Source organism: Notechis scutatus, chromosome 8 (assembly GCF_049901735.1).
Source record: "Notechis scutatus isolate UNSWTSFEM ecotype Mainland chromosome 8, rNotScu1.2, whole genome shotgun sequence".
NCBI classification, from domain to species: domain Eukaryota; kingdom Metazoa; phylum Chordata; class Lepidosauria; order Squamata; family Elapidae; genus Notechis; species Notechis scutatus.
The window spans coordinates 27411075-27438214 of NC_142016.1; the positions used below are offsets into that span (position 1 = coordinate 27411075).

Below are 27140 nucleotides of genomic sequence, written 5' to 3' on the forward strand. Positions count from 1 at the left end.
AAAGGGAAAGTTACAGAGAACCAATTTCCTGGCATGCCATTTCCTGAGAGGGGAAGCAGGTGGGGGCCCTTGCCTGCTGCCCAAAGGTTGGAGGGAGGATGGTGGGCCTGGGGCAACTCTGGGGGTGGCTTGCTTTAGCACCTCTCCCCTGGCAGCTGGACGGCTATTGTGCAGCACTGAAGGAAATGGCTCACCATTGAGAGGAGGGGGCTTCCCCGATTGCAAAGATTTAAAGAAGGCGAGGAAGAGGGGGATGGGTGGGCTTTGCTGAAATTCCCTGGATAAAACTCTCATCCTTGCAAAAATGAGGTAAGATGCCTTCCTCAAAAGACCACAGCCACTTGGGATTAAATTTGTAGATAATCAACTACAATGAACAAGAGCTTGGGTGTTGCTTTAAAATTTTCATAAATATTTATTTTAATAAACATTAAAAAAATTAAAAAGACCACCGTATAACCAAGAAATAACATAGTTTATTGCTTGTACCGTACAAATCTGAGGGTAGAGGAAGGCAATTCCGTGGTTTACCAAAAAAAAAGAAAAAAAAAGCCTTTCCAGTTTTTGTGCTTATCAGCCACATTTACAAAAACACTCCAGCAACCTTTATTTTACAAACGGAACTCAGAATCTCGAGCTGGCCCTGTTTGCAGAGGGCCAGAAGTGCTGTTGATTTCCAGCAGTGGGGAAGCGAGCAGGGCAGAAAACGTGCTACAGCCCAGTGGGCGCTTCACTCTCGTCTAACAGGGGCAACGTTAAACTAGTCAATCTGAATTAGAACTACAGCAAACATGGGAAACTATTCTTGCCCCACCCCAGGCGTCCCAGAGGGCCAGGTCCCACCCAGCCCTGCAAGTCCAGGGAGCCGAACTGGGCTGATTGGTCTGATGGGCAGACCCAAAAGGCTCAAGGAGGCCTGGGAGCTGCCGGCACTTCGGGTGCAGTGGAAGGAAGGCCACACGGTGGGTCTGGAGCAGCCCGGGTTCCCCCACCCGACTCTCAGGGGGCTTTGGGCAGGAGCGCCTGATGGGAGCCACCCTGCGAGGCAAGCAGGCCGCGCCAGGGGCAGCTGACCGGGAGTCCTGGAGGCCGTATGCCCTGGGGGAGCCCCCGTCCTTCCTGCTTGGGGGCTGTGCACAGTGGAATCGGGCAACTGCCACTGGCTGCCTGCAAGAGTTGAGACACGGGAAGCCAGGCAGGGCTGCTGCCATGGATGTTTGCAGCCAGGTTCATGCTGCCTGCCCTCCCCCCCCCCTTGTAGAAAGAAGACTTGTGATGGAGCCCAGAGCAATGGTGGAATTCGCAGAAGTCTCTGGCACGGGCAGGTCCCCCAAACCCAGGGAGCCCAGGAACCCCAGGGCTGCTGCTGCTGCTGCTGAGGTCAATAGAAGAGTCAGATAGAGCAAAGGCAACCTTGGGGGCGTCTTCCAGCCCACCAGGTGGCATCCTCTGGTACCCGCCCAAGAGGCCACATGGGTAGGCAGGAGGGACTGCTCTGGCCTGCCAGCAGCACAGCTGGAGAAGCCCCTTTCCCTAGAGGCCTGCCACTCTTTGCACAGGGGGTGGGGGGGCCTGCGGACTGTTTGCCAGCTTCAGGAAGGTCAGTCCACCTCCCGGCCATGCTTGCCAGAGGACCACAACCTCCTCTTTAGCAAAGGGGGGGTCTGGCCGTGTGGCTTCTGGGCCCTCTGTGGCAACTCAGCTGAGCAGCATCTGTGCCCTGGCAGAGTCGAGCGGCTCCAGGCTGCCTGGACTGGCCTGCTTCTTCCCCGGTCAAGACACATAGGCCTGGGGGGCAAGGCAAAAGGCCCCCGACTGGCAAACCTCCCTTCCTCCCAAGGCAGGGCCCTGCAGCCATGAGGAGGAGGGCCAGAGGTCAGGGGGCTGCCTACCCCACTGGGCCAGAGATGGGAGAGGCAGGCAGCCATCTTCCACAGCTGAAGAGAGAGAGAGAGAAAGAGAGGGAAACACTGCCAGGGCCACTACAAGACCTGGCCCAGGGAACTCAGCTCCACAAGGGCAGCCCCCTTCAGATGAACTACTGGGCAGGGGCAGCTGGGCCCAATCGCTCCAGCGAGGGCCAGTCCTGGGCCTTGCAAGCAGCAGCTACAGACTGTCACGGGCCAGGAGGGTGCAGCTGCTTTGCCTGGCCCCCGGCTTACCTTGAAAAGGCCCCTGTTCTAAGTGGGGGCCAGCTCCCCATTACCTGGAGGGCAACTCCACATTCCTCTTAACAGCAGCACCCACGGAGGTATGGGGATTGCTCTGCTCCACCAAAAGCCAACTGTCCTCAAGAGGCACCCGAGCGCTGGCCGGCCAGCCGGCCACTATCCCATAGGGCGCTGGGATTTCGGGGCTCTGCCTCTCTTAGCACAGCCCTGCAAGCCACCAAGGCCTCCACACTCTGGCGTCCAGGGTGGCAGCCCATACGTGAGGCAGTGAACGGTGCTTCCTGCCTTCCGCCAACGCAACGCGGTGCCAGAGCGCAGCCCTCAGAAGCCACCAAACACGCCAAAGCAATTTCCATGTGACATTCAGTGGTGGCCCAGAGGCAGGGAGGGGGAGGTATGGGGGGCAGGGACACCTGGGCGCAAGTGAGTCAGCTGGTCCTGACTGCAAGGGTCGATGTGGCAGGTTCAGGCTCCTCTGCTTGGCTCCCAGAAATGGGAAGCCGGGATCAGCCAGACGGGGTGGGTGGCCCTGGCCGGCCCCGTGCTCTCTCCGGAGGCGCTGCAGCCCTACTCCCGAATGCTGGCTGAGTAGGAGAACTGAGGGAAGTGCGTCCGCTGGTCGGCGTCCAGGGGGTCCACGCAGTCGTCTGCGGACAAGAACAGCCCGGCCGGGGGCTTCCTGGTGAAGCCAGAACCAAAGGACCAGGTGAGCCCCCTCCCCCGGCCTGCCCCTCAATGCAAAGCCCCCTACTCACATCGGTCTGGTGGCGTAATGGTGATGGACTGGGCTGTGAACTCGTCATCAAAGTACCGCGTGTCTATTTCGGACGTCACCTGGGGCTTGAAAGGGGGGATGAGCTGGCGGGAGAGAGCCTGCTTAGTTCGCCCCATGGGGGGTTCTGCCCCCACCCCCCTCCCACCCAGGAGAGCCCTGAGGGGGAAAGGGCGGCGGCAGCAGCAGCAGCAGCAGCACCGCAGTGCTTACCTTCTTCTGAACCACATCCTGCCAGTTAACGGCAGCAAAGAACCGATGCTCCATTACCTCCTTGGCATCATTGGGGCCGCCCCCCAGCCTGGCAAGAAAAGGCTTGGTTAAGAGCTTTGCGTGTGCGTGGACAGTCATGGCTATGTGAGCGTGCCCACAGGTTCAGGGGGGAGGGCAAACGCCGAGGAGGTGCCTGTTTACCCTTTGGGGAAGACAAGGAGGGGGAATTCCTCAGGGTGGCAGTGCCACCTCCCCCAGCTGCACCCCAGCGGTGTATATTCTGCCCAGAGGAGGGCGCTCACGTTATACGTGTGTTTGTGCAAACTATGTGCTAAGCGTTTATTTCAATCTCTAAAAGACAGAAGTCAACTGTATTTTATTCCAAATGCCAAATTCATGCCAACCACGGCTTGGCCTTTGAATCTGATGAAAGGACACCCCTCCCCCCACTGCCAGATCCAGCTCTTGGCCTCCCTGCTCTCCGGCACGTCCAGCAGCCAAGCCCAAGGGCCTCTGACTCCAATAGCTCGCCCCGGGCAAGCAAAGGCCCAAGCAAAGGGCAGCCGGGAACTCCCTCACCTCTGCTTGGGGTCCTTCTTGAGCAGGCTGGCCAGCAGGGCCTTGGCTTCAGGACTGAGGGTGCGGGGGAAGCGGATCTCCTCCAGGAGGATCAGCTCAAAGAGTCGCTCGTGGTCCTGGCTGTAGAAGGGCAGCCGGCCGCACATCATCTCGTACATGACCACGCCCAGGCCCCACCAGTCCACGGCCCGCCCGTAATCATTGTCCTCCAGCACCTGCGGGGAAAAGGGCAGCGGGGGATGGAAACCCAGGGAAGGCAGCCCCGGGCCCTCTGAGGCTGGTCAAGGCTGGACCCGCCCTTCCCCCAATACCTCTGGGGCCAGGTACTCCGGTGTCCCACAGAAGGTCTTCATGGTGGCTCCATCGGAAACACCTTCCTTGCACAGCCCAAAGTCCGTGATTTTGATGTGCCCGTCTTTATCCAGCATGAGGTTCTCCAGCTGAAAGGCACAAAGGCGGTTGGACCCCAGCCGAGGGGAGCCCTCCACCCCCACCCCACAGCTGGCCTGGGGGCCACCCCGTTGGACCCTCATCTCCACCTTGATGTCACGGTAGACCACATCCCGCGAGTGGAGATACTCCAGGGCAGAAACGATCTCAGCCCCGTAGAAGCGGGCACGCTCCTCCGTGAAGACGCGTTCTCGTGAGAGGTGGAAGAACAGCTGGAAGGGAAGCAGCCAGGTCAGGGGGAAGCAGGCCCAGCAACTCCAAGGAAGGGGCTCCTGGCAGACACCCACCTCCCCTCCGTTGGCGTATTCCATGACGAAGCAGAGGCGGTCGTTGGTCTGGAAGGCGTATTTCAGGGCCTAGGAAGAGGGGCAGAGATTTCCCTCAGAAGCGGCCCCTCCAGAGAAGCTGCCCCCTGCCCACCCTGGCCCTGTGCTCTGAGTCAAACCAGCCCCAGGCCTAGGCCCACCACCCTGCCCTACCCTTCTTCTTCTGCCTTGTGTATTCTGGTGCCGCCTCATGGGGAGAGAGGCGGAGGAGGAGGAGGAGGAGGGTTCAGTCTGGGCCCTTGGGGCAGGACCCCAGGCTTTGACTGGCTCTGAGCGCCCCTCTTCTCAACCAGAAGCAAAGCATACTCCTGGCTAGCGGGGAAGTATTCTGAAGCCCCCTGGATCATGGCCAGCCCCCTGGCATGTACCGTGAGAAAGGGGTGCCTCGTGTTCTGCAGCACTCGGCTCTCCGTGACGGTGTGGGCCACTTCATCCTTGGAAGAGGGAAGAGCGTCCTCACCCAGTGCACCTGGCAAGCACCTACCACCCCCCACCCCGCCACAGCCGTCCTCTCCAGGCTCCAGGAAACTGGCAGGAATGCCAACCCTCCCCAGGGCCGGGGAAGAGGAACAGCTGGTGGGAGTAAAGACGGGCCCTTCTGGCCCCCTGGCTGAAACAGGCAGTGCTCCTTGGCCAAATGGCTAACTTTGGGGGGGGGGGAGGAGCGCAGGGGAATCCTTCGGATCCACTCTTCTCTGGGATGGCAGAGGAAGGGGGCTTCCCAGAATCAAACTGTCTGAGCAGCAGCGGTAAATCCTTCCAGAGCTTGTTTCTCTCTCTCTCTCTGGAGGCGCAGAAAACCCCCGATCCCAAAGGGCTCCCCCACCACCAAGTTTTCTGAGGAAGGGCTCTGGGTCAGTCCTCTCCAGGGCAGGGTGGGCGGGGCCTTCTTCCTCTGGCCGCTAAGAGCGTTGGACACCCTCCCCCCTCCCTGGTCTGCTCTTGGGCAGCAGCCCCCTGGCGGGTCCCCCAAGGCCACCCATTGCTGGCCTGGCCAAGCCTCTCCACTCTCCCTGCCCCACCCTTGAGGGGCCGGAGCTTCTGCCCACCTTGGCAATGATGACCTTTTTGCGTAGAATCTTCATGGCGTAGTAGCGCCCCGTGGCCTTTTCCCGTACGAGGATGACCTTCCCAAAAGTGCCCTTTCCCAGGAGTTTCAAGTAGTCGAAGTCACTCATGGTCTGGGGACAGAAAACAAAAAAAACAAAAAGTAAGTAAGTAAGAGAGAGAGAGACAGAGAGAAAAGAGCTCCTTGACTGACTGAGCAAAGCCTTTCGGGTAAAATCCCTGGAATCCCACGGCCGTAACTTGACCGCAGCCCTCAAGTAGCCAAGATCAGCAGCCGTCTCCTTCCCGCAGACCTGCCTCGCTTACCGCCTTGGTTCTGGCCTTGGTCACAGCCACTTCCATTTCCTCGGCCCCTGGACTGTCGCTGGGGGAGCCACACTTGTAATCCATCCTGTCTTCCTCTTCCGCCGCCTGGGTCTTTAAGCTGTTGGCCACCATCTGAATGGCCTGCATCCATTCTTCCCTGGGAAAGAGGCAAACGGACACTCAGGGTGCCAAGCACCCTTAAGAAGCCCTCCAAGGCAGGCCGGCTCCGTTACGAGGCAGCCGAGACAAACCGAGGGGGCAGCCTAAGGGGAGGACGCGCCGCTGCTGGTAAGGGAGCTGCCCCAGTCAGGGGAGCCTGGCATTTCTGGCACCTAAAGACGACCGGAGTGTGACAGTTGGATGCGGAACTCCGCAGGAGGATGGGAGACAACCCCAAACAGACCCCCCCCCCCCACTCCTGGGCAACACCTGAAACCGCAGCTGCTCGTGGCGGTCGAAGCGAGGGGTCAGATGTGCCTCCATTCAAAACCCAAGAAATAAGTCCTCAGACTCCATTTTTATAGAGCTCCATTTTTATAAGTCATTTTACTGGATAAGTAGCTGCACTTGCGCAGTAAGCAGGAAAGCACCCCAACTTTTACAACCCACCTGCAGCACCCTTCCCCCCAAAGCCCCAATTATCCCTCTCCCTGTTTCCATGGCAGCCGAGGAGAGCCAAGCAGGAGGAGAGGTCAGGAGGAATTTGGGAGGCTGGCACCAGGCCTTGCCCAGGGAGGGGGCGGGGGGGCTGCCCACTCACCTTTCCTCTGGGGAGTCCACGTGGAAGGTCCGCTCAATGACTGTCGTCCACTGCAGGCAGCGGATGATGAATGTGTTGGGACGGGGTCGCTCGGCTTTCATCAGCTGGCATTCTGGGGGGGGGAGGAGGAGGAGGAGGAAAGGGCCCCAGGTTGGAGCCTCGGCCCCTGCCATGGGGCTCCGGTCTGGCCCAGTCCCCCCGGCCATGATCCACACAGGCTCAGCCAGGGCGGCTGTCCCCAAGGCAGAGAGGCAAAGAGGAGGAGGAGGAGGAGGACAGTGCCAGGGTAACCGTTACTCATGCACCCAAGTCCCGTGTCCAGGCCGGGGAAGAGCCTCTGCCGGGGCCCCTGGGAGGCTGGAGGGCACCCGCCCACCTTTTCCAAGCTAACCTGGGCAACACACCTGCCACAGAGAAGTTGTTCAAAGGGGGTGCGCTGTGATCGGCAGCTTCCGGCTTCTCCTTGTAGCCGATGAAAGAGCCGTCGCTTTTGAGGAGGAAGTATCGGGGCCTCCATGTTTTGATGTATTCCCCTGGAAAGTCGTTCTGGGGTTACCCAGGGGGACACGCTGGGCCCACACGGCCAACCACCATCGCACAGGACGGGCAGGCATAGAGGGGTGACCCCATCAGCCTCCACATTTGGCCCAACACCCCTGCAAGCCCCCACCTGGCCTAAAGGTTGGCAGAGGAACAGATCCTCGTGTGTCCCTTGCCAGGTGGGGACCCTGACCAGCTGAGGCGTCTCTTCCACGGACTGGAGAAAGAGCTTTGGGGGTGGGGTGGGGGCTCCTGCTGCTCCAGGGCAGGAACCCTGCTGGATTCAGGCAGGGCAGCTCAGCCCAGAGCTTTTAGGGGGCAGGCTGCTCTTCTGTCCAAGCCCCGCTTGGCAAAAGCAGACCAAGGCCTGCCACCCATCCAGGCCACGGCGGGACCAAAATAGCCCCCAGCTGCGGTCTATATTTGTCTGCTAGGAACCAGGGGCCGGAGGAGGAGGAGCAGCAGCTCAGGGGAGTGGGGAGGGGAAGGAGCCCTGCCGGGGGACCAGGGGCTCTTGCCAAGATGGGCTTTGGGTTGCCCTACCAGTAGCGGGTCTCAGAGGGCCGAGAAGCCCCTTAGGAGCACACCGGGGCAAATGATGCCACCGCTGGTTCTTCCCTGGGCTAGAAGAAATGCAGCCCGGTGGCCGAGGGCCTGCCTCTGGGAAGGCTGCTCAGGCCTTGGGGTTAGGAGAGGCGATGGCCTTCACCAGCTGCAGCCAAAGCCAGGGGGGGGGAGAGGCCTCCATTGGGGGAGAAGCCCCGCTGGCAGCTCAGGGTCTCCCACAGGGCAGGCGGGGCACCACTCACCTCGCTTGTGCAGCCATCCCTCCTTAATCACTGACACCTCACTCATGTTGCTGCCACCACAGGGCACGGAGACGGGCTGCTGCCTGCCAGGTGGGCCCCAGGCTGCCTGGCGACCTGCAGGGGAGAAGGGAATGGCTGCCGTCCTGAGAACATCGGAGGCCACCCCGAGCCCTACTCCCCACTCAGCACTGCAGAACAAACTCTGCTTCTGAACGTTGTGAAATTCTCTACGAAGCCAGTTGACAGCAGCCTGGCTCCCCCACCCCCGGGATCTGGACCGGCCGGCGGCTAAACTCCAGGGCCGATTGAAGGCCCGGGGCTTCCACTAGCCCCCTTGACCTCCCAGTGAGCACCAAGCCCACGCAGCTGCACCCCACGCAGCCGTGGCCAGCAGCAGGAGAGGCCAGGATAACCACGCAGGACACCACAGACTTGCCACAGTCAACACCAGGCACCTTCCAGAAGCAGCTCGCTACTTGCACGCTTTGCTGGCGCACATGGATGCCTACGAAGGCTTGATCGCAGAAAAGCTTGCTTGAGCAAAAAAACCACACGGACAAAATGCCTGGGAAGGAGCACGTCTCCCATGGGCCAAAGGGTTCAGAGAGACACGGCGTCAGCACCACCACCAATAAAGATGCCGGGGGATGAGGAAGAGGTGGCAGAGCTGCAGCTTCTTCAGCAGGCAAAGGAAGCCACTTCTGAAGCCTAAGAGCCCCATGTCACAAGCCAGAGGAGCCATCTTACGGAACGGCCTACATGTGCAGCACTCAAATGGGATGGGACTCGGCCTCCTCCGTGCAAAGATCCCCAGCAAAGGGGAGCCCACCGCCTCTTCCCTGGCAACCTGCTCAACTGGCCAACAGCTTGCACTGCGCAGTCAAGACGTTCTTCTCAATGTCTAGCCTGACCCTCCTTCCTTGGTGCTGGTCCTTCCTTCCTTCCTTCTGGGGAAACCAAGAGCAATGCCATTCCTTCTGGGTTATCACCGCCAGAGACTGGATAAGTATAACAGCCTCCTGGTTGGCACACTAAACATACTCAGTCTAGACACCTCTTTCCAGCCTTCTGACCCCCCTGGCAGCCTCATGTTTGCATTATGCTTTTTAAATCGGGGTGCTCAAAACTGGACAGTGAGTTAGGAGCACCCAGGTCGACTCTGTAGACCGCTAAGAGAGGGCTGTAAAGCACTGGGAAGTGGTATATAGGTAAGCGCTGTTGCTATTATTATCTGAGCAGGGCACAATGGAGTGAAACAACCACTTTCAGTCATCTGCATCCTGTGCCCTTTCCTGCTGGCTGTGGCTGCTGGAGGTGAAAAAGGGAGAGCTTATCTCCTTGCCCCAGTTGGAAGGCTCTCCAGAAGAACCATGTGCCGTTGCTACAGAGGCCGAGAGCGACAGGGACGGCGAGGGGGTTGCATCAGAGCTTTGGAGTCCATTACGGAAGACTGGAAAAAACGAAGGGATCAGAAGGCTCAATCCAGGCTTGGGCAAAAGAACCGGAGCCTCTGCTTCTCCCAGAGATAGCCAGAGAAGAGCAGAAAGCTCAGCTGGCTGTGTTGCCTTCTTTCTTCAAAGCACGCAGGGAAGGTAGGGCAGTGGGCTCCAATCTGCCCAGGAGACAAAAGGCCCTTTCAGGTGGCAGAGGGCCCTGGACTAGCATTACAGCAAGCGGTACCCTTTCACACGGCACCTCTAGTCGTAAGTAAGTTGGGAAAACGGAAAAGACTCTGGTTGGCAGGCTCTGTTCATGTATGGCAGGAGGGACCCAGGACGGGGGCGGGGGCAATGCCTTCCTCCTCCCGAGAAACAAACTGCTAAGGAATGAAATCCATTGTCTGTGTAACACCGCAAACACCCACTTTTCAAGCCCACATTCTGCTGCCCAGAGACGGAAGGGCTTTGATCAACTCAGTGCTGCAAAGGTGGCTCACCTGCCAACTCTCCCAGCGGGAGATCAGAGGTGGGATGTGCGTGCATGCATGTGCACTTGGGGTGGGCAGGCCGAGATTATTGCTGTCATACCCTCTGATTGACATTTAGGCTGTCAGGAATCCCCAGGAGGGAGCAGCATTGCCTTACCCTCTGGCAAGGCAGAAGGGTAGAGGGAAGAAAAACCCTCTGGGGCCTCTGCGTGCTCCACAGGGGCAATGTTAAGGGCAGCGATGGGGAAGCTCTGCTGAGAACCAGCACAGTCCCATGGCGGGCACAGGGCATCTGCTGCCTCTCAGCCAGCGGTGGGCTCTTCCTTTGCACAGGCTGCCCCCCAGGGCCCCCACTCCACTCGTGGGTCTCCCTTGACTCCCAGAGCGGCCAGGCCAGGCTTGAATCCCACGTTGCTGCTTGGACTTTGGGCGGCGATGTTCGAGGCCTGAGCTTCTGCCCCCTTGAAACCGACTGCAAGGGGAGGGGGCCAGGCGTTTGCCTTATTCGCCAGAATCCAGGCATTCTTTCTCCCCTCTGCGGTTTCCTTCCTTCAGCCCCATCGGCCCCACCAGGCTGCGGGGGGAGAGGCCGGGAGGGGGAAGAGTAGATGTCCCAGGCCCCTTGGCCTCCCCCCGGGTTGGTCAGCCCGAGAGTCCAAGGGCTCCCGGGAGCCTCCACCGGCCCTGGCGGGAAAGCGCTCCTGGCCCAAACAGCGCCAGCCCCCACTCAGCCCGGGCAGCGGAGGGGCTGCACGGACCGCCTAGGATCCAGCTTTGCCAGCCGCTAGGGCAGCGCTGCGGGAAGGGAGCGGGGCTCACCGGCCGGGCTCCGAGGGCCCCAAGAGGGGAAGCCCGGGCGGGCCAAGCGGCTCCAACAGGGGAGGACCGCGGAACACCTCCCGGGCCCGGGCCGAGCACCAGCCGCGGCGGCGCCCCCGCCCCAGCGCCGCTGGCAGCGTCCGCCCCGCGCCCGCCCCCCGCGCGGCCGATGGTTCAGCCTCCCTCCCATAATGCCCCGCGCGCGGCCGCCCGGCGCCGGCGCTCTCGGCCAGGCGGCGGGGGCTCCGGGCATCGCCTCCGCCCTGCCCCTCACCTGCTGCCGCTACCGGCGTCCCCGCGGGGCCATCCTCAGGGGTGCCGTCGCGTCAGGTCCGACGGCGCCCGCAAACCCCGCCTTCTCCCGACCCGCACGCAGGCAGGGCGGCCGGGACGCGAGCAGGAACGACAACAGCCCCACCGCCACCCAACCTTCGCTACTCTGCGCAGGCGCGTTGCCGTCTCGGCGCCTGCGCAAACGACGCGTCCCCTCGCATATGCGCAGACGGTCGCCATCCCCCCGGAAGGCAGGAGCTTTTGCCGCCGCCACGCAAGGAAGAGTCGAGCGACACCAGCAGAGCGGAAACACCGTTTATTTTGAGCATACCTTCGCCGGCCCGGCTCGAGGGCTGCGCGGCCGCGGTACAACTTGAAGCTCGCATCATCCCAATGTACAGAGGCTCCAATTGACAAACCCGCTTTCAAGCAGCGAAGTCCCGTTAGACGCTGCCGGCTAAGCCGGCGTGCAGCCCTGTGTCTGTAGCCGGTCTGAATCGGCAGCCCTGAGGGCAAGGAGGTGGGACACCGTGGGAGGGGGGGAAAGCAGCGCTGCTTCCCCCTTAACACCCTCCTTCCGCCCCGGCGGCTGTGAGGCGGGGGGGGGGCAGAATCACCCCTCCCCCCAGCATGGACCGGCTTCTTCTCCCCCTTGCCTGGCTTGAGACCTGCTGCCATCCATGGAAATTCTTTGCTGGAGGCCGAAGACCCTGCCTGCCCCAGATCCCCCTGGAGATCTTGCCAGGGTGGGGGCAAATGACTTCCCAGGTCTTCTGTAAAGGAGCTGGGGCTTCTTCCGGTGGGAAACCGTAGGGGCCCATCAGTGCCAGGCACCCTTTCCTAGCAGATCTCCCCCTCCTTAAACTTTGGTGCCCAGTCATTTCCTAAGGCCAAGGACAAAGCTGTGATTGGCCTACCTCAAATCCTGCCAGCCGGGGTGGAGGGGAAGGGTCTAAGCTAGGGGAGGGTGTGTGCCTGTTGAACTCCAGGATTCCCCCCGCCAAGACACACTGCCAGAGCCACAAGTGGGGTGGGGGGGAGGTGGAGAAATACAGTGGCCGTCCCATCCTGTCCTTACTGATGCTAACCACCTTCAGCAGGGCAGGTGAGGGAGGGAAAAGCCTCAAGACATCAAGAGAGGAAAATGAGATTGCTTCTGTTTGCTCAAAAAGGTCTAAGGGAATGCGGGTGCAGCCATTTGCACGCCCACACACCCAATCCAAGAACAGCTTAATCCAGGAGTGCAGCAAAAGAAACCGAGCTAGACCAGTCAGGAATCCTGACATGTAAGACAAGGAGGGGCATTTCTCAACCATTCTAAGAAAACGGGAAAGGAAAGGAAAGAAACCCAGAACACTGCCAGACCAATGGCACAGCTCCAGCATCCACTAAAAGAAATGCCTGGCACCCAGTCAGTTGCCCTTCCTGGAATGCGGGAGTTCCAGGATCGGCAGATGAAAGCTCAGGACAGAGAAGGGAAAAGAAGGAAGGGACCGCCTGTCTCTCTTATGGACACTACTTCTTAGGAAAGAGCAAACACCTGCAGAGAAAAAACAAAAGGCGTGTTCAGAGGGCTGCCCAGAACCCCTCGCTTTCTCTTCCAAGGCCATCTAAGCGCTCGCACCCTGCCAGGACTGGCCTTTCAGATGCCTCAACCAGTGTGTGGCCCTAAGCAACTCTGGACACAGTGCTGGGAGAACCAACCAAAGGCTTCACAGAAGCAGACCTGCCTTGGCTCTGGAGTGCAGCCCCCGCCCCCCGCCCCCCCAATCACAAAGGGAGCCAACAGGAGAGATGAACACACACACACACTCGCTCTCCTCGTCTGGAAGCTCCCTCCAAGTGGGGTCCCAGGCCAGGCTCACAGTGTCTTCCTGCCCAGCCTCTTAAAGACACTGACGGTGCCCGTGTGGTCCATCTGAGCGCCGGGGGGCTCCACAGGGCTGGAGCTGCTTACCTTGGAGCTCCCTAAAGTTCTGTTTATGGTGACTCGGAAGGAAGAGTCCGGCCTGCTCCTGGAACTGGTAACGCTGCTGTCCTGGGCCTCAAGGAGTTTCAGCGAGCGCTTGCCCAGTCTCTTGGCCACACTGCCTGGGGCAGGAGACAAGCCTTGCATCCCTTCCTTGGCAGGAGTGGCAGGTCCAGCCACACTCTTGCTCCCCCGTCGCTGGATTACAGTGGTGGCAGCGGCATCAGCTGCCACCTGCCTGGGCTCAGAGCTGGTAGCTTTGGCCTTGATGGCGACACCAACTTTGCAGCTCTCCTTGGGCTGGGAAGGTCTTTTCAGCACTCCTGCATACTGCAGCACAGAGCTGTCATCATCGCTGTCAGCCGCTTTGTCCTCCTGCACGTCCCCCAACCGGCTGAACACTCCTGTGGGCTGTGGAGAGTCAGAGCAGAGCTTAGTGGCTGGACGATTGTGGGTCCCTCTGCTTTTGGCAGGCTAAGGGTACCACTGGCCTTAGGCAATCTCAGAAGATCTCAACAAACACACACATACACACAGAGTGTTATTGCACTAGGCACTCTAGGTGATCTGCCTCACCTGTGTCTACATAACTAGCCAGTCTTCCCTTCCCACCTCTCCTGTTTAAATCTTATCTCACTTTAGCCACTCGTGCATCTGAAGTGAGCTACAGCTCACAAAAACGTAATCCTTTTAATAAAATGTTAGATGGAAAAGACATTACCAGACTTTTGATTTTTCCCACCAAACTCATATGCTCTACTCCTAAATGTAGAGAATCCCTACAGATCTCTACTCTTAAAATGATTTTATACCAGTGTAAGGGGGCAGCAGACATGGCATGCTTGTCTTCCTGACACCAGCAACTGCTGCAACCTCCAACCAAAAATAGTTCTTGACAAGAGCCCTCCACCATTTATAGCTTGCTCTGTCGCAACAAGTTCTCATAGAAAGAAAGGAACTGCAAACAAAAAGCAGATCCAACCAACCAGAAAGCCCAGTCCTGCCATGTCAGAAACAAGACCCCCGGGCAAAGGGTCCACTCCCCAGAAGGAACCTGCTGTAGCTGCATTCTTCAGGGAGGGGCACGCTAAAGCAGGCCCCATCCAGGCATAGTCAGGGAGCCCAGCAGGTCAGAACTGCCACCTCCCACCCAGGATACCTGGGTCAGCACCCGATACGTTGGGGACCACCGAGTCAGCAGAAACCACACACCAGAAAGAAAGGTAGAGAAACTGCCATCAACTGCAAAGAAGAGCCCGCCCCCTCCCCTCACCTTGCTTCCTATTGCTGTGTCTCCACCTGTCTCTGCACCAAGCCGGTCAAACACAGAAGTTCTTTGCAAACCTGACAGAGAACACAAACATGGATGCATACAAGATCTGCATTATGAAATGACTAGAAAAGGAAAGGCTTTTCCCAAGAAAACAATCCAGCTACAGATTTATTTGTTTTATTCCCCTGCCTCCCAGCTGCTCCAAAGGAGGCCCTTGAGTTTCCCTTCAAAGAAAATGGAGGCAGGAGATGTTGTGCCTCTCTACCAAAGGGAGTCAAGGAGCAGAAGATCGTCTCAAGGGAACCCTGCCTAGTATTGCAAACGAGACCAGAAAAAGTTCAGTGACCAAAACAATTCCATTAGATGAAAAGAGATTTGGTTTGAACAGATGCTCTTAATTGGCCATTTTTGCTTGATGGCCTGTTTGTCCTGATCAAAATTTTGTTTTTAAGTGCTCAATTTACATATCCTTACCCCGCTTTCATTTCAGATTTCCCACAACCTCCTTCCTTCGAAGAAGCAACACCCCGCCCCGCCCCCCAAAATCAAAAGACAGCTACAGTACCTTTTGCTGCCTGCTGCTGCTCCAGGATCTTCTTAGTCCTGGGAGTCGTTCCTTTGGGCATGTGGACAATGTACTTCCCTTCCATCTCTGCTGTGACGCGGCGCCGCTTCATTGGGATGGTGGGATTCTCAGCCCGAGGAGCGCAAACAGCTGCCACCACAAGAAGACATAAGCAAGCAGATGCAGGTCAATGGATGCTCTTATGCTGCCTGCAAATGCCACAAGAAACACTCCCCACTGCTTCTGCTCAGGAGCCCAGACAAGCACAGCCACTGGGGTGTGAAAAGAGAAATTGCTCAGATTCTTGGGTGGCTTCTTCATTTTTGGCTCCAGGTCCTCCAGCTGAGCAGCTCAATTCTACCTTTGTGGAAGCAACAGAAGCCTAGACCTTAATACTCTTTAACAGCGAAAGGAGTACATCCAATCACGGCACAGGGAATAATGCTTCATGTGTTATACAAAAATAATATTTAACTTTTGTTGACTTCCATGAAGGTGGCAAGTGTTTTTAGCTTATGTGTTTCCTTCCCTACTCTCTTGCAGCAGGTAAAAACAATAAATGTATCTCCAACCATCACTGATTTATGAAGGACATCTGATGCCTGTAGCAATGGGAACATGAAGCCCTTTCCCCTTTCCCTGCCCAGCAGGCTTGGACCCCACCAGCATGGCTCATTCCTAAAAGTTCCTGGCACTTCCTCAATAAAGTGCCCTGAAGACAGGAGGAATGCCACATAGGATGCTGCACAATTCCTAGCCCAATAACACCCCAGCAACTTCATCTTGCAAATGAAAGGCTAAGGCTAAAAAAAAATGAAGTTTCTCCTCAAATGCAGCATTCCTAATTCATCTCCTATCCCACTCCTCAGAAATAGGATTGAGCAAAACAAAGGCAACAGCTGCATACAACGGCAGAGTTTTGTAGGGACCGTGAAGCCACTTGGAACAGAAGTTGCCAGCAGAGAAATACATTCAGCCATGATTTTTAAAATTACCTGCTTTTGTGCTTTTTCCTGCCATTTTGTTGGATACAGTGATGGAGATTTTGGAGGCACTTGTGTCAGGCCTCCGAACAGGAGTAGAAGGTGGAGAGTCTCGTCTTAAACTGTTGGCAATCATCCTGGTGGCAGCTGCAGAAATTGGTGAGATCACAATTGTAAAGAATAGCCACCACAGAAGTCTGGATTCAGCTGAGACTCTGCGATCAGCAACGCAGGCAACCTGTACTCACCAGTATTAGCATTCCTCCGGAGTTCAGATTGCAAAGCAGTTTGGCTGGAGGCCACAGATTCTGTTGCAGCTTTACACATTTCCTGGAGGAGAATATGCCCACAATAATAAAGTGATCATAAGCAGATCAGGATGCACCAAAACAGCCACCAAACCAGAAGAAATGCATCAGGCCCCTAGGTTAAACTGTTGCATTCTGAAGAAAAGGCAGTTTGAGGAACAGCAGAGCCTCAGAAGCAAAAGTGGCATGCAGTTCTTCAAGCACCTGAGTTTTAGCCTTTCAGAATTTCTTTGCTCCAAAGCTTGAAGACTAACATCTATGGGGAGACAGGCCTAATCTCAGAAACTCTCCGTGTGCACTGTTCACAACAGTCTCCTTGCACTAGGCCTTGCACTTTGGCATCCCCAGGCAACAATCTTTTTTTATTTTTACGATCCTGTAACCCCTTAATTTTGAGTGGAGTTGGGATGGCTGAATGAAGCTGAGCCTTTACTGGCCAGATGCCCTTTCTGATGGCTATGTGGAGTTTGCAGCAGTATTTTCTCCTGGCACCCTGAGAAATACCTAGCTGCTACCTAGGACTGTCAACCTTCTGAATGGGAGGGGAGCATCTTCGCCACCAGGCCACTTCCCCAGGTGCACAATCCAGGTTTATTAAGACACCCCAAAAGCCCTATATTTATTGGTCTCAGTATCAGAAAGATCATCTTGAAAACCATGACTCAATACATGTCCAAGGCCTCAATGTATGAAGCAAAGCAAAGATGAGCAACAATTCCACAGAACCTACCTGCCGATATACCACTTTAGCATGCTTCAGAATGGCAATAATATCACCAACTATCGTGATACCCAGCTCATTCATGATCTCCTTATTGAGGTCCATCAGCATATTCTTCTGGATCCTGCAAGGATGCAGACAGCAATGGTTAACTCTGTAAGCCACCATTCCTACAAATCCTTTTATGATTCTACAAGGTACTGAGAAATTCTTTAAGTGCCAGATGGCTCCATTTAGAAGATATAATGGCACTTAAGCCTATCTTGGAAGCGTGAACAACATGAAGGGACATTTTGTCATGCTTTTGATGGACATGTAAAAATGTTTAAAAATGAATTAAAATACATACTTTGATATAAACAATTTTAAAGATGGGTCATTTAAGAAATATGAAAAATAAATACATAAAGATCAATATTCTGTTGAAGTCAGAACTTGTCCTTTAAGACTAATGGAAAAGTTTAAAAAATTACAGATGATTTCAATATTCAACACTTCCCCTTATGTAGAAATGGCTGGAGAAGTTGACAAAATTGCCTAAATTTATTAGTGACCAGAAACTTTTTATGAACTTTTTTTCGGGGGAATGGGTGAGTAAAAATAAACTTTTGATTTACAGCTTTGATTAGACAGGGTAAATTATAGAAAGAATTATTGAAAAAAGAGTAACGATGTAACTTTAAAGAGAAAAGTTAAAATATATTTGTGCCTATAATTGCTGCGAAGAACACTCCGTTTTTCTCTTTCCTTGAGCTTTTTACTTTCCCCTCGATTTCTTTCTTTCTTTCTGTCCGTCCACGTTAATTGTTAGTTTCGTTAAGTTTCCCCCAGGGACACGGCGGCGCGGAGGAGCCACTCGCCTGTTATCCACGAACGTGACGGCGTAGTTGACCGCGGGGCCCGGGGGGATCCCGGCTTCCTTGAAGAACTGGATCCACTCCGAGGTGGCTGCGGGACCAACAGCGGCGTTAACCGGGCGAGCGGGGGAGGGAAGGAGAGCCACGGCGACCCCCGCCCAAGCAGGGGAGGGAAGGGGCAGGGCGCCCACTCACCCATCGTCACCGACGCCATCGCGCTGTTCCAGGCGGCGCGGCCGGAATGCCTGCGGAGAGCGACACCGCGTGAAGCCCCCGCCCCGCGGCCGCCCAGGCCCGCCCCACCCTTCGTGGCGCGGCACCCGGGGCTCATCGCCCGCCCGTCCCCGTCCCCGCTCACCCCGCCGCACCGGCTCCCGCAGGCCGCACCGGAAGGCGGCGCGGCGTCACTTCCGGCGCCCGCCCGGCGCTCCCACCCCCTCCCTCCCCGACCGCGGTCGGCCGCAAAGACAGCAAGCAAGGCGCCAGACAGAGAGGGAGGGGCTGAAAAGCGAGCCTTTAATCGCCCGAAGCCGGGCCTGGACAGCGGGGTGGGGGAGGACCCCCCAGCGACTGACCCAGCGGAAACCGATCCCTTCCCCCTCGACCCAGCGCTGCCCCCCCTCCCAGCCCGCCAGGGCCACCTCCCTCCGCCCGCGCGCGTGTTGGGGGCGCCAGGCGGGGCCTAGCGGGCACTGCAGAGAGCCTCCCACGGGCCCTGCGGGTCCAGCTGGCGGCTGTATCTGGAGTCCCAGTCCCGCTCAAAGATGTGCTGCAGCTGCTCCCGGAGGGTGGGTTGCTCCCCGGCCGGGCCCTGAGCCACCACCAGGGCAGAACCTGCCGTGTGCAGGAAATAGTCCCCGGACCAGTTGGAGGTTCCTGCGAGGAGGAGGAGGAGGAGGTGAGGAGAGATTTCCCCCAAAAAAGAGAAGCTGTTTCCCTGGCAGGAGCTCCAGCGAGTCTCACCTGGATGCTGCTGCAGCTTCCTCTTCCCCTGCCTGCTCCCCCCCGCCCTTCCCAGAGTATGCTGACCAGAGCTGCCCCAACTTACCTATGTAAGCCACCTTGTCTGTAACCATAAACTTGCTGTGGTTCACTCTGGCATAGGGGATCTTGGCCTGCGTCTCATTTGCTGGCACCACAAAGAGCCTCTGGGGAAGCAAGGGAGGCGCTTGGAGATGGGTTAGGGAGGGGGCTTGTTGGACTGGTGGGGGGATTTCCTCCCCATACCCCTGGCTCCTTGGGGAGCCCGGAGCAACTCCCAGTATGGGCGACCCCTCATTTCGGGAACAGGAGGGCTGTGTCTCCCTGGCCCTGGGACCCCTTACCACTTCCAGGCTGTAGTGAGTGCGATTGTCCTGCAGGGCAGCCAAGGAGCGCAGGAAGGGGAACATGTTTGGCTTGGAGTGTTTCCAGCAGCCGACCAGGAGGCGGAGGTGGACTCTTTTCTCGTAGGCCACTTTCCGGAAGTGGTCATCAATGGCTGGCCAGAACCTGAGGGGAGCAGCAGGGTTGGAATCAGAACAGAAGAATAGTTGGATGGATCTTTGGAGATCCTCCAGTCCAGTGGCCCCCAACCTTTTGGTACCAGGGACCCGTTCTATGGAGAGAGGTTTTTCTGTGGACCGAAGGGGCCTTGATTTTGCATCCTGCCTGCATCCCGTATGGCAGCCCGTGTCTGCTCCCAAGAGGAGAGTCCAGTGATGCCGAGGCATCTAATGGTCCCCATTGAAAACAAGCACACCCACCCCAGCCTCTGTGGGGCTGCTGTGAGAGAGGGCGCGCCACCTGAAATGCTTGGGATGATGTTCCCCCACTGCAGCTTTCCTCCAATTTACCTCCTGGGGTGGGAGAATTCCATGGTGGGCAAGTAACTCATCACGCTCACATAGACAAACTCCTGGGCCCCTTCGATGACACTCAGCAGGGACTGGAGGTCGTCCGTCCGCCCGGGGGCACACAAGGCTGGGGGGGCACTCTGGGCAGCACAAAAGAGCACCCCCCTCAATGTCACTATCATTTTAGCAAAGCAGGCAAAGTCTGCCCGGAAGGCAGAGGGCATTTGGCCCTATACAGCGGTGGTGAGCTGGCACCTCCCAGCTCCCCTCCAAGGGGGCCCAGGGCTGGGGAAGAGAAGCCCCTTCACCTTGCCAAAAGGAGGGCAGCAACAATCCAGCTTTTATGTTTTGTGTCCCTGCTTGGGCATGGAAGGGCTGGTGGGACCCTCGCCCCAATCCATCAGAAGAGCCCACTACTCTTCTTGCTAAAGCCTCTTAGCAGAAACGATCATTTTTGCACCTTGAGGAAGGTGTTTCTCCCACCGAGTGTGATCAGAGAGTCCCATGAGCAACCTGGCAGCTGCTGGAGCAAAACACTTATCCGTGTCCACACGCAGGTCCTCACCGAAAAGTAGACAGCAGCCTCTCTGCCATTCAGCTTCAGCTCTAGGGGTGTCTCCTTGTTGTAGGGGGTGGAGTAATTGGCCGGCCAGGGTGATGGGATGGTGGCGTTCGGCAGCCCGAGGGTCCAGTAGGCTTCAAACATCTTCCCCAAGTCCTGGGCCAGACAGCTGCAGTTGTAGACAGCTACCCCGAGCTCCTTCACCTGGCACCAGAGAGGAGAATGGGCCCAGCACATCTAGCTGTTCTCTCCTGTCCCCACATGGAACACAAGGAGCTGCAGGCACATAATTCAACAGGTGCACCCACTATCCTGGGGGGGCTTCTGAATGACTCAAAACAGCAAGAGGTCCTCTTGGCTTCCAGCATATCAAGTCATAAAGCAACAATTTTGTTGCGACACCTGGGAAAATCGGTTTTGCCCGACGGTGCCAGGCAGCCTGCCTTCTGGAACCTTTAGAAAGCCTCCGAAGAGGGACGGGGAATGCCTGCAGAGTGACCCCAAAGGAGGCCCCTAGTTGCTCCACCAAAACCCTCATCGGGAGCCTCAAGGTTTGGGCGTGGGAAGGCCAGCCAGGCTGACCAAGAGGGCACTACCTGCGTAAGGGCACGCCAGTCCATATTTGCACTCCCAAGATAAACGTGCAGGTGGTCCACAATCCAGAATTTGCTGTGCAGGACTCCCCGGGTCAGCCTGGGCAAGTCCACTTGGCGGATCTGGGCCCCTGTGTGTTTAGAAGCAAAGACTTGACTGGGCCACAGCTTCAGCATCTTCTCTGCCCTAATTAAGGGCAGGGATGGACTCAGCCAGGCAGACCCAGAGCCGTCACCAGCAGCACCTACAGCTGTCCGTTAACTGACTTGAATCTGCTATGGCGGAAACTCACCGCTCTTCTCCAGGAGCTGAAGGTCGGTACTGGGTATCCGGGCAGAAGGCGGGTTGACTGCTATCCGCAACACAACCCCTCGACTGGTCGCATGCAGCAGCTCTGTCAGCACATCCTCCCCCTGATGGGACAGCAAAAGGTCCAGGAGGCAGCAGAGAACTGCTGGGGATAGGGACCCTCTTCCCAGGAGGCCCCCTCCCCAAGGGGGCACGTGATGCACCCCATGCTACCCAACCCGATGGCCCCTCAGACGAAGCCTGGGCCAGCAGAGCAAAGCAGGCTCAACCCCCTCATCGTTGGCTATAGTTTTAGCCACTGCTGAACTTGCTTCCTCCCATGGGAACAGCACACAGCCTCCTCTCCATGTCCTTGGACAGTGGTCAAAATGAGAGAGCGGCTCTCTGCTCTCCCTCTGTAACCCAAGTCTGAACCAATGAATGTTCCGCTGCCCTCAAAGGGAGCTTTGACGGACTGCAAGGCCACGCGTGGCTCCACGCCTGTGTAATTAGCCGCCTCTTTGCATGTGGGTTTGGCCATGGCCCCATGGGCTAATCCGCATCTGCCTCTTGGCTCTGCCAGCCCCAGCCCCCTTCCTGTCTTCTTAGCAAGCATGCATGCCTAAGAAAAGCCTTGAGGTTTGAAGGTGGCTGATAGATTAAAAAAAAAGCAACCAGCTGTTAAAACCAACCAGTGAGACTAATGCCTGGGTGAGGCTTCACCGAGCTGGGACCTTTACACATCTGAGAAGTGCACTTGGAAATTCTGGGAGCTGTAAATTAATGTAGGTGCAGGGGCCACAGGATTCCCAGATGGAAGAAGCCACTGTCGACCAGACCTGGCTTCTTACAGCTGAGAGATGCTATTCTAGGCCCAATGCCAGTTGTAGATCCCAGAGGCAGTCTAAGGAACCTTAGACTGTCCCAGACCGCTGGCTAACCCACTCTCTCGTAGTTCTCACGGTCAGGACATTCCCCTTAGTCCAGCTCTGGATCTCCTGCAACGCTTCCACGCATTGGTCCTTGTCCTGCCCTCAGGAACGCTGGATGAAGTGAAGGCCCCGTCTCTGCCTGAGCCTGGGGACCATCTGCTGACCATCTGCCCTTGGGCTTGATCCCTCCTCCAAACATGACCCTCCCCCTCTCTGGAGACGAGCCTGAGACGTCTGTGCTCCTCCCCTCACCTGGCTGGCTGAAGGGTCGTGGGTGTGGGTGTCCTGGTTGCTGAGAGTCCAATAGAAAGAGGCAATGTCCACAGAGCTCCTGGCGTTTCTCAGAAGGCTTTGCCAAGTCTCAAATGTAGAAGGACCGACTGTGCTGTTGTCATCGTAGATCACTCCCTCAGGGATGCTCTCCACCAGCACACTCCTGAGGGATGAGTTGGGTTCCACAAGGGTCTCACATCACACTGTAGGCCCATTGAGCCGGGAAGCCCCATAACCCCTATGCTGAACCCCAGGAAGGTGTTCAGTCTGAGGGATTGTACCCATTAGCCAGCAGCAGTAGAGTCTCCCAGCCTTACCTCTAGGTATGGCCCTACTCTACTGCGTGAGGGAGGGGAGCCGTGGGGCTAGTGGGCCCCTGGCATGCAAGCAGGGGGTGTAGGCACTGCTATCCAGAAGTTGGTGAGGCAAGATAGTCCAGGTAGAATCCCAATCCCCCTCCCAGGCCCCTTGCCTGGCCCCTTTTTCCTGGAAGGACCACCAGCAGAACTGAATAGTCTTCTTCACGTTTAAGCAAAGCCGCCAGATTTTCTGATAGAGAAGGAGCATTTACAGCTGGCCATGACATGACATCTCTCTACCTGAGCCCAGGGGCCAAGCAAATCACAAGCAGAGCCGATACCTGCATGAGTCGCTGCACCCGTGATCCACATGTGGGAACAATGGCACATTCCCTAACGTGGCCAAACTGTGCAAGGGAAAGAAGAAGGAGTGGACCACCAGGGCCACCACCAGCACAGTGGACAAAATGGCCGTCACCAGCATGCACTGGAAATCCCAGGGCAGGATGGATGTAGACTGGTTGGGTGGTTCTGCAGGACGCAACGCAGAGATGCTGTGGCAGGGCCTCCCCAGGACAGAGCCATGGAACTGCAAAGAAAGAGGGGAGCTCAGAATCCAGCCCAGTAGCCACAAATACCCGTGTGTGCTCTGGGGGGTGGGGGGAGACGACAGTGGGCTGGCCGGCTCTCACTGCTTTGCTTTCATTATTCAGGATTCTTGGGGACGAGCAGAGCCGTTCAGTGCCTGCTGACCAACCCATCAATGTCTGGAAGCAGCTTGCAGGCCAATATCCAGTGGAGAAGGGAGCAGGTAAAGTGAGTGAGGAAGAGGCAAAAGGGGCTGGAGCATTTTAAAGCCCAGAATGAGAGAAAACTTGTAGAAGCAGCTCAACCCTTCTACGGAAGGGGGACCAGCACAAGCAGACAGGCAAGATTCTGTTCTCCTAGCTCAGGGGTGGGCAAACTACGGCCCGCGGGCCACATCCGGCCCGTTGGTCTGTCCAATCCGGCCCGGCCCTGAAAAAAAATCGCTGGGCGTGGCATATTGCCCTGCGCCGCGTGGCCCCCAAAGCTGCAAAACAGTGCGGAGCGCTCTCGGGGTAGGAAAGAAAAGAAGAACTTTGCAAAGGCCTCGGCTGGGAGTTCGAAATCACCTTCGAGTGCGACCTCTCCGAAGGTGAGTCCCGCCGATCCCCTTTTTTCCGGGGCTTCCAGGCTTAAACTTTGCAAAGGCAAAGTTTGCAGGCGGGAGCGTCTTCCGGCCGAGGAGCGGAAGGGTTCCGCCGGCGGGCGGGCGGGCTGCTTGGAGCGGGCTGCTTGGAGCCACCTAAAGCTAGGCCGCTGCTGGTGGAGCCTTGCCCTGCCTTGGTGCCCCGTTTCCCGGCTCGGCGGTCCTGCTCGGGCGGCACTTTAAAAGCCTGTTCCCAGCACCCGAGCAACTTCCCAGCAACTTGCGGCTTCCTTTTTCCTCGCGGGCACTTGCATCTGGCCCCGAGCCGCGCAGCGGAGGGGAAACCCGGAGCACCGCCGGGTCGCCTCCTCCAAGCAGCCCACCCGCCCACCCACCGGGTGGAACCCTTCCCGCTCCTCGGCGGGAAGACGCTCCCGCCTGCAAACTTTGCCTGTGCAAAGTTTAAGCCTGGAAGCCCCGAAAACCCGAGCAACTTCCCAGCAACTTTCGGCTTCCTTTTAACTCGCGGGCGCTCACGCCTGGCCCCGAGCCGCGCGGCAGAGGGGAAGCCCGGCGGGCGGGAGGGCTGCTTGGAGGAGGCGACCCGGCGGTGCTCTGGCAGCAGCAACAGGCAGTTCCGCCCGGGCTCCGCTCAGGTGTCCGGCTGGGGCTGTCAGGAGTTGCTACCGCCGGCGCAGCTCCGCGCGGCTCCAGTCCCGTGTTGCCTTGGGAAGGAAAAGGCAAAACCAGGAGCCGCTGAGCCTGAGCCTCCGGTGCCGCTGCTGCCGTTGCAAAGCACCGCCGCGGCTCTTCCTTTTTGCCTTTCCCTTTCCGAGGCAACGCGGGACTGGAGCGCATGAGCCGCGCCGGCGGTAGCAACTCCTGACTCGGGGCCTCCGAGGGGAGGGGAAGGAGGAGAAGAGGGGGAAAGGGTGGGGGGCGATTCCCAAAAAATCTTGTGCTGACCCGGCCCGTCTGTCAAATTTTAAAAGTCAATGCGGCCCCCAAGCCAAAAAGTTTGCCCACCCCTGTCCTAGCTGGTCTCAAGCAAAATAGTTTTAGCCTTCCTTCCTTCCTTCCTTCCTTCCTTCCTTCCTTCCCTTCCTTCCTTCCTTCCTTCCTTCCTTCCTTCCTTCCTTCCTCCCTTCCTTCCTTCCTCCCTCCTCCCTCCCCCTCCCTCCCTGGAAGCTGATTTCCTGGTGTGGCTGGACAGCAGGACTGTGTGGGCTTAATTCCTCTTTTGTTCCCCTCTCTGGGTTTGGGCCTCCCATTTGAAAAGAGCAAGAGAGATGCCACCGCAGTGGAAGACCCACCTGGCGCAGAGTCTGCCCGGGCTGCTCAGCCAGGGGCAGCAACTCCTGAGGGCTCTCTGGTGTCTTGAGCTGTGAGGAAGAAGCACAGAAAAGTTTCCCACCCACGGGGGAAAAGCCACGGAGCAGGAATAGGCCCACTTCAAGCTACCAGCATGGACGTGGCCACAGGCCAGCCAGAATCTCACACACAGCCTCCGAGGGAAAGGTTCCTTGGCTTTCATCAAGCAAACAGAAAGAAGTTCTCAGCCACATTTGCTGGGGAGGGACTGCGTGGACCTCTTATTTGCTGAAGTCTTCCTCCCCCCTCCCCCCCCCCCGGTAGATTAGCAGTGGGGCACCTTGGCTGTCATCACCCGCAGGTAAGAGATCCCACCACAGCACAATCCCACCCCCCTTTGTGTGGCTGAGAGACGTTACCTTCTGGTACGCAACTGGGGGCTTCATTTCCTCAGATCCTGTCGAGTGGGAGAGAGCTTTGGGGAACCTGCGAAGGGCACAGGAAGAAAGAGGTGCGGCTCTGGGCCTCCCCTGGGTCACGGTGGACGTTAGGTAGAGGACTCGTCCTGTTGGAGGCTTAGCTAGGGCCAGCTTTTCAAACCCCAAGCCCTTTGGTCCCTTTGGAAGCAGTCTGAGGAGTGAGGGGGATAAGCTTCCGAATGTGGGTGCTGCCAAGGGGCACCAGCCAGGCCCGAGAAGACACCCGCTCTGCAAATCGAGGAAACTTAGACAGGAATTCGGGGGGGCTCCTTCTGAGGTGAGTGTGAGGGGAGGAAGTGGCCATCGGTGGGGCAGAGCAGAGAAGACAGGGCGGCCACTGGATCCTTAGACTAGTGCAACATCCAGGGCTGGATTGGGGCTCTGTCCCAACTGAGAAGTAAACGTTTCCCTTTATTCTGGGCAAAGATTGGACCCACCTGGCCCCAGAGGAGGAGGGGAGGGGAGGGGGGCACTCAGAGGAAGGCTCTAAGGCTAAGCAATGCCCACCAGCCCCAGCAAAGCGCAGTGAATCCCAAGGATGTACCTGAAGTTCAAAGAAAGACTGAATGCCAAGGAGCGGCTGGAAGGGGCCACTTGTGCCAAGCAGGTGGCAGCAGAAACTAGGAGACGGCCTGGGCCTCCAACTGGGAGCAAGGAACTCCTGCAGAAACCAAGCCGGGCCCAATCCCAGCCGGGAGTTTCTTTTGCAGGTACCAACCGCCCTTAAAAGAAAGGCCCTTTTCTAGACCAAAGGGAAGGGAATCTGCCGAAGGTGACCACGCGGGCAAAGGCCAAGCAGGCCCGGGCTCTATAAGCACAGGTGGAAGACTGGAAACCCCCTCCCCACGAAGGGCAGGTCCCCCAATGCTCAGCCCTCCCCAAAGCAGCAGGCCCCGGGGAGGGGGGAGCCGCCTTCTCAAGGGGACGCCGCTCCCGCCGCCCCAAACGGAGGCATCCGACGCGGGCAGAGCTCCCTCCCCCGCCGACGCCCCCCGCCAGACCGACTTCCCGAGCCAGCTCAGAGGGTGCCCGCCCTCGCCAAGCGACTGCCCTCGCGGGGCTGAGCGGGGCTTTCTCCGGCGAGCTGGCCGCCGCGACGGCAGCCCTCTCCGCCTCCAGCTCTTGCTCCAGGGCGTCTCCGTGCCCCAGCTCTGTCGGGGAGGGAGGGAGAGGCGGAGGCAAAGCGCCCACCGGCACATCACGCCGCGCTCCTCCCCGCGGGACAAGGCGCCCTCCCGGCGCTGCCCACAGAGCGGCGGATTCGGGGGCGGCTGCCCGCGCAACGCGGGATGTGCCGGGCGCGACCCCGCTTCCCCTCGTCCCGGGTCCGGACCCGCCGCCCCGCGCCCGCCCCGCGCCCGCCCCGCGCCTACCGCGGACAGCTCGGCTTCCCGGGCAGCCTGTCGCTCAGGATCGCTCGCTCGCTCGCTCGCCCCGCCTGCCGCCAGGCTCGTCCCAGCCCTCCGGCCAGCCAAGAGGACCTCCCGGCGCCCCTGCCCCGCTGGAAGGAGCTCCGAGGAATCGGCCGGCGGCGCCTGTCCTGAGACGGACGCGGAGCAAAGGCGGCGAAAGAGCCGGGAATTCCGTCTGGGCCGGCTCGACCGCAACCCCCCGGCCCCGATGGTAGATCCCTCCCGCTTGCTGAGAATCCTGGGAGTTGAAGTGCGGCGCCGCGCCCGACGCTGCCTGCTCGCCTCCCTGCCAGGC

General features: G+C 58.0%; 3 protein-coding genes across 10 annotated transcripts; all 3 read right to left on the reverse strand.

The window, feature by feature from the left end:
- Positions 1-456: 456 nt before the first annotated feature.
- On the reverse strand, positions 457-13101 carry AKT2 (AKT serine/threonine kinase 2). 4 transcript variants are annotated; one of them, XM_026687776.2, is made up of 14 exons: positions 12971-13101; positions 7995-8108; positions 7050-7178; positions 6646-6757; positions 5886-6042; positions 5561-5692; positions 4880-4945; positions 4473-4541; positions 4275-4397; positions 4047-4175; positions 3736-3950; positions 3157-3244; positions 2927-3029; positions 457-2818 (listed from the first exon to the last, which is right to left on the reverse strand). In XM_026687776.2, the coding sequence occupies exons 2-14, from the start codon at positions 8038-8040 to the stop codon at positions 2739-2741; spliced, it is 1449 nt and encodes a 482-aa protein (XP_026543561.2). In that variant the 5' UTR covers positions 8041-8108; positions 12971-13101; the 3' UTR covers positions 457-2738. The 4 variants fall into 4 exon arrangements, 3 of the variants coding, with proteins under 3 accessions (XP_026543561.2, XP_026543560.2, XP_087826477.1); XM_026687775.2 differs by lacking the exon at positions 12971-13101 and adding an exon at positions 11015-11212; XM_087970351.1 differs by lacking the exon at positions 12971-13101 and adding an exon at positions 11015-11192 and having other exon boundaries at positions 7037-7178.
- On the reverse strand, positions 11315-18101 carry C8H19orf47 (chromosome 8 C19orf47 homolog). Of its 3 annotated transcripts, XM_087970353.1 has the most exons (9): positions 18048-18101; positions 17885-17933; positions 17693-17780; positions 16842-16956; positions 16052-16133; positions 15816-15950; positions 14821-14970; positions 14256-14326; positions 11315-13393 (listed from the first exon to the last, which is right to left on the reverse strand). In XM_087970353.1, the coding sequence occupies exons 2-9, from the start codon at positions 17901-17903 to the stop codon at positions 12875-12877; spliced, it is 1179 nt and encodes a 392-aa protein (XP_087826479.1). In that variant the 5' UTR covers positions 17904-17933; positions 18048-18101; the 3' UTR covers positions 11315-12874. The 3 variants fall into 3 exon arrangements, with proteins under 3 accessions (XP_087826479.1, XP_026543563.1, XP_087826478.1); XM_026687778.2 differs by lacking the exon at positions 18048-18101 and having other exon boundaries at positions 17885-18045; XM_087970352.1 differs by lacking the exons at positions 17693-17780; positions 17885-17933; positions 18048-18101 and adding an exon at positions 17542-17683.
- Positions 18102-18183: 82 nt separating this feature from the next.
- On the reverse strand, positions 18184-27055 carry PLD3 (phospholipase D family member 3). 3 transcript variants are annotated; one of them, XM_087970349.1, is made up of 13 exons: positions 26943-27052; positions 26807-26890; positions 25374-25440; positions 24957-25025; positions 22814-23061; positions 22153-22336; positions 20973-21093; positions 20683-20810; positions 20090-20290; positions 19525-19664; positions 19015-19180; positions 18738-18837; positions 18184-18565 (listed from the first exon to the last, which is right to left on the reverse strand). In XM_087970349.1, the coding sequence occupies exons 3-13, from the start codon at positions 25398-25400 to the stop codon at positions 18372-18374; spliced, it is 1578 nt and encodes a 525-aa protein (XP_087826475.1). In that variant the 5' UTR covers positions 25401-25440; positions 26807-26890; positions 26943-27052; the 3' UTR covers positions 18184-18371. The 3 variants fall into 3 exon arrangements, with proteins under 3 accessions (XP_087826475.1, XP_026543556.1, XP_087826476.1); XM_026687771.2 differs by having other exon boundaries at positions 26807-27055; XM_087970350.1 differs by lacking the exons at positions 26807-26890; positions 26943-27052 and having other exon boundaries at positions 25374-25432.
- Between the last annotated feature and the right edge of the window lie 85 nt (positions 27056-27140).

Excerpts from the sequence above, each read along its gene's own strand:
- AKT2 (XM_026687776.2), bottom strand. The coding sequence starts at position 8,040 with ATGAGTGAGGTGTCAGTGATTAAGGAGGGATGGCTGCACAAGCGAG. Across the intron at positions 4,946-5,560 it reads AAAAGGTCATCATTGCCAAG|GATGAAGTGGCCCACACCGT; the intron begins GTGGGCAGAAGC and ends CCCTCTTCCAAG. Across the intron at positions 3,245-3,735 it reads AAGAAGGACCCCAAGCAGAG|GCTGGGGGGCGGCCCCAATG; the intron begins GTGAGGGAGTTC and ends TTTTCTTGCCAG.
- C8H19orf47 (XM_026687778.2), bottom strand. The coding sequence starts at position 18,020 with ATGAGCCCCGGGTGCCGCGCCACGAAGGGTGGGGCGGGCCTGGGCGGC. Across the intron at positions 16,134-16,841 it reads CTAAAGTGGTATATCGGCAG|GAAATGTGTAAAGCTGCAAC; the intron begins GTAGGTTCTGTG and ends ATTCTCCTCCAG. Across the intron at positions 13,394-14,255 it reads ACACAGCAATAGGAAGCAAG|CCCACAGGAGTGTTCAGCCG; the intron begins GTGAGGGGAGGG and ends GACTCTCCACAG.
- PLD3 (XM_026687771.2), bottom strand. The coding sequence starts at position 25,400 with ATGAAGCCCCCAGTTGCGTACCAGAAG. Across the intron at positions 21,094-22,152 it reads ACGACCCTTCAGCCAGCCAG|GGGGAGGATGTGCTGACAGA; the intron begins GTGAGGGGAGGA and ends CTGTCCCATCAG. Across the intron at positions 20,291-20,682 it reads ACTGGCGTGCCCTTACGCAG|GTGAAGGAGCTCGGGGTAGC; the intron begins GTAGTGCCCTCT and ends CTCTGGTGCCAG.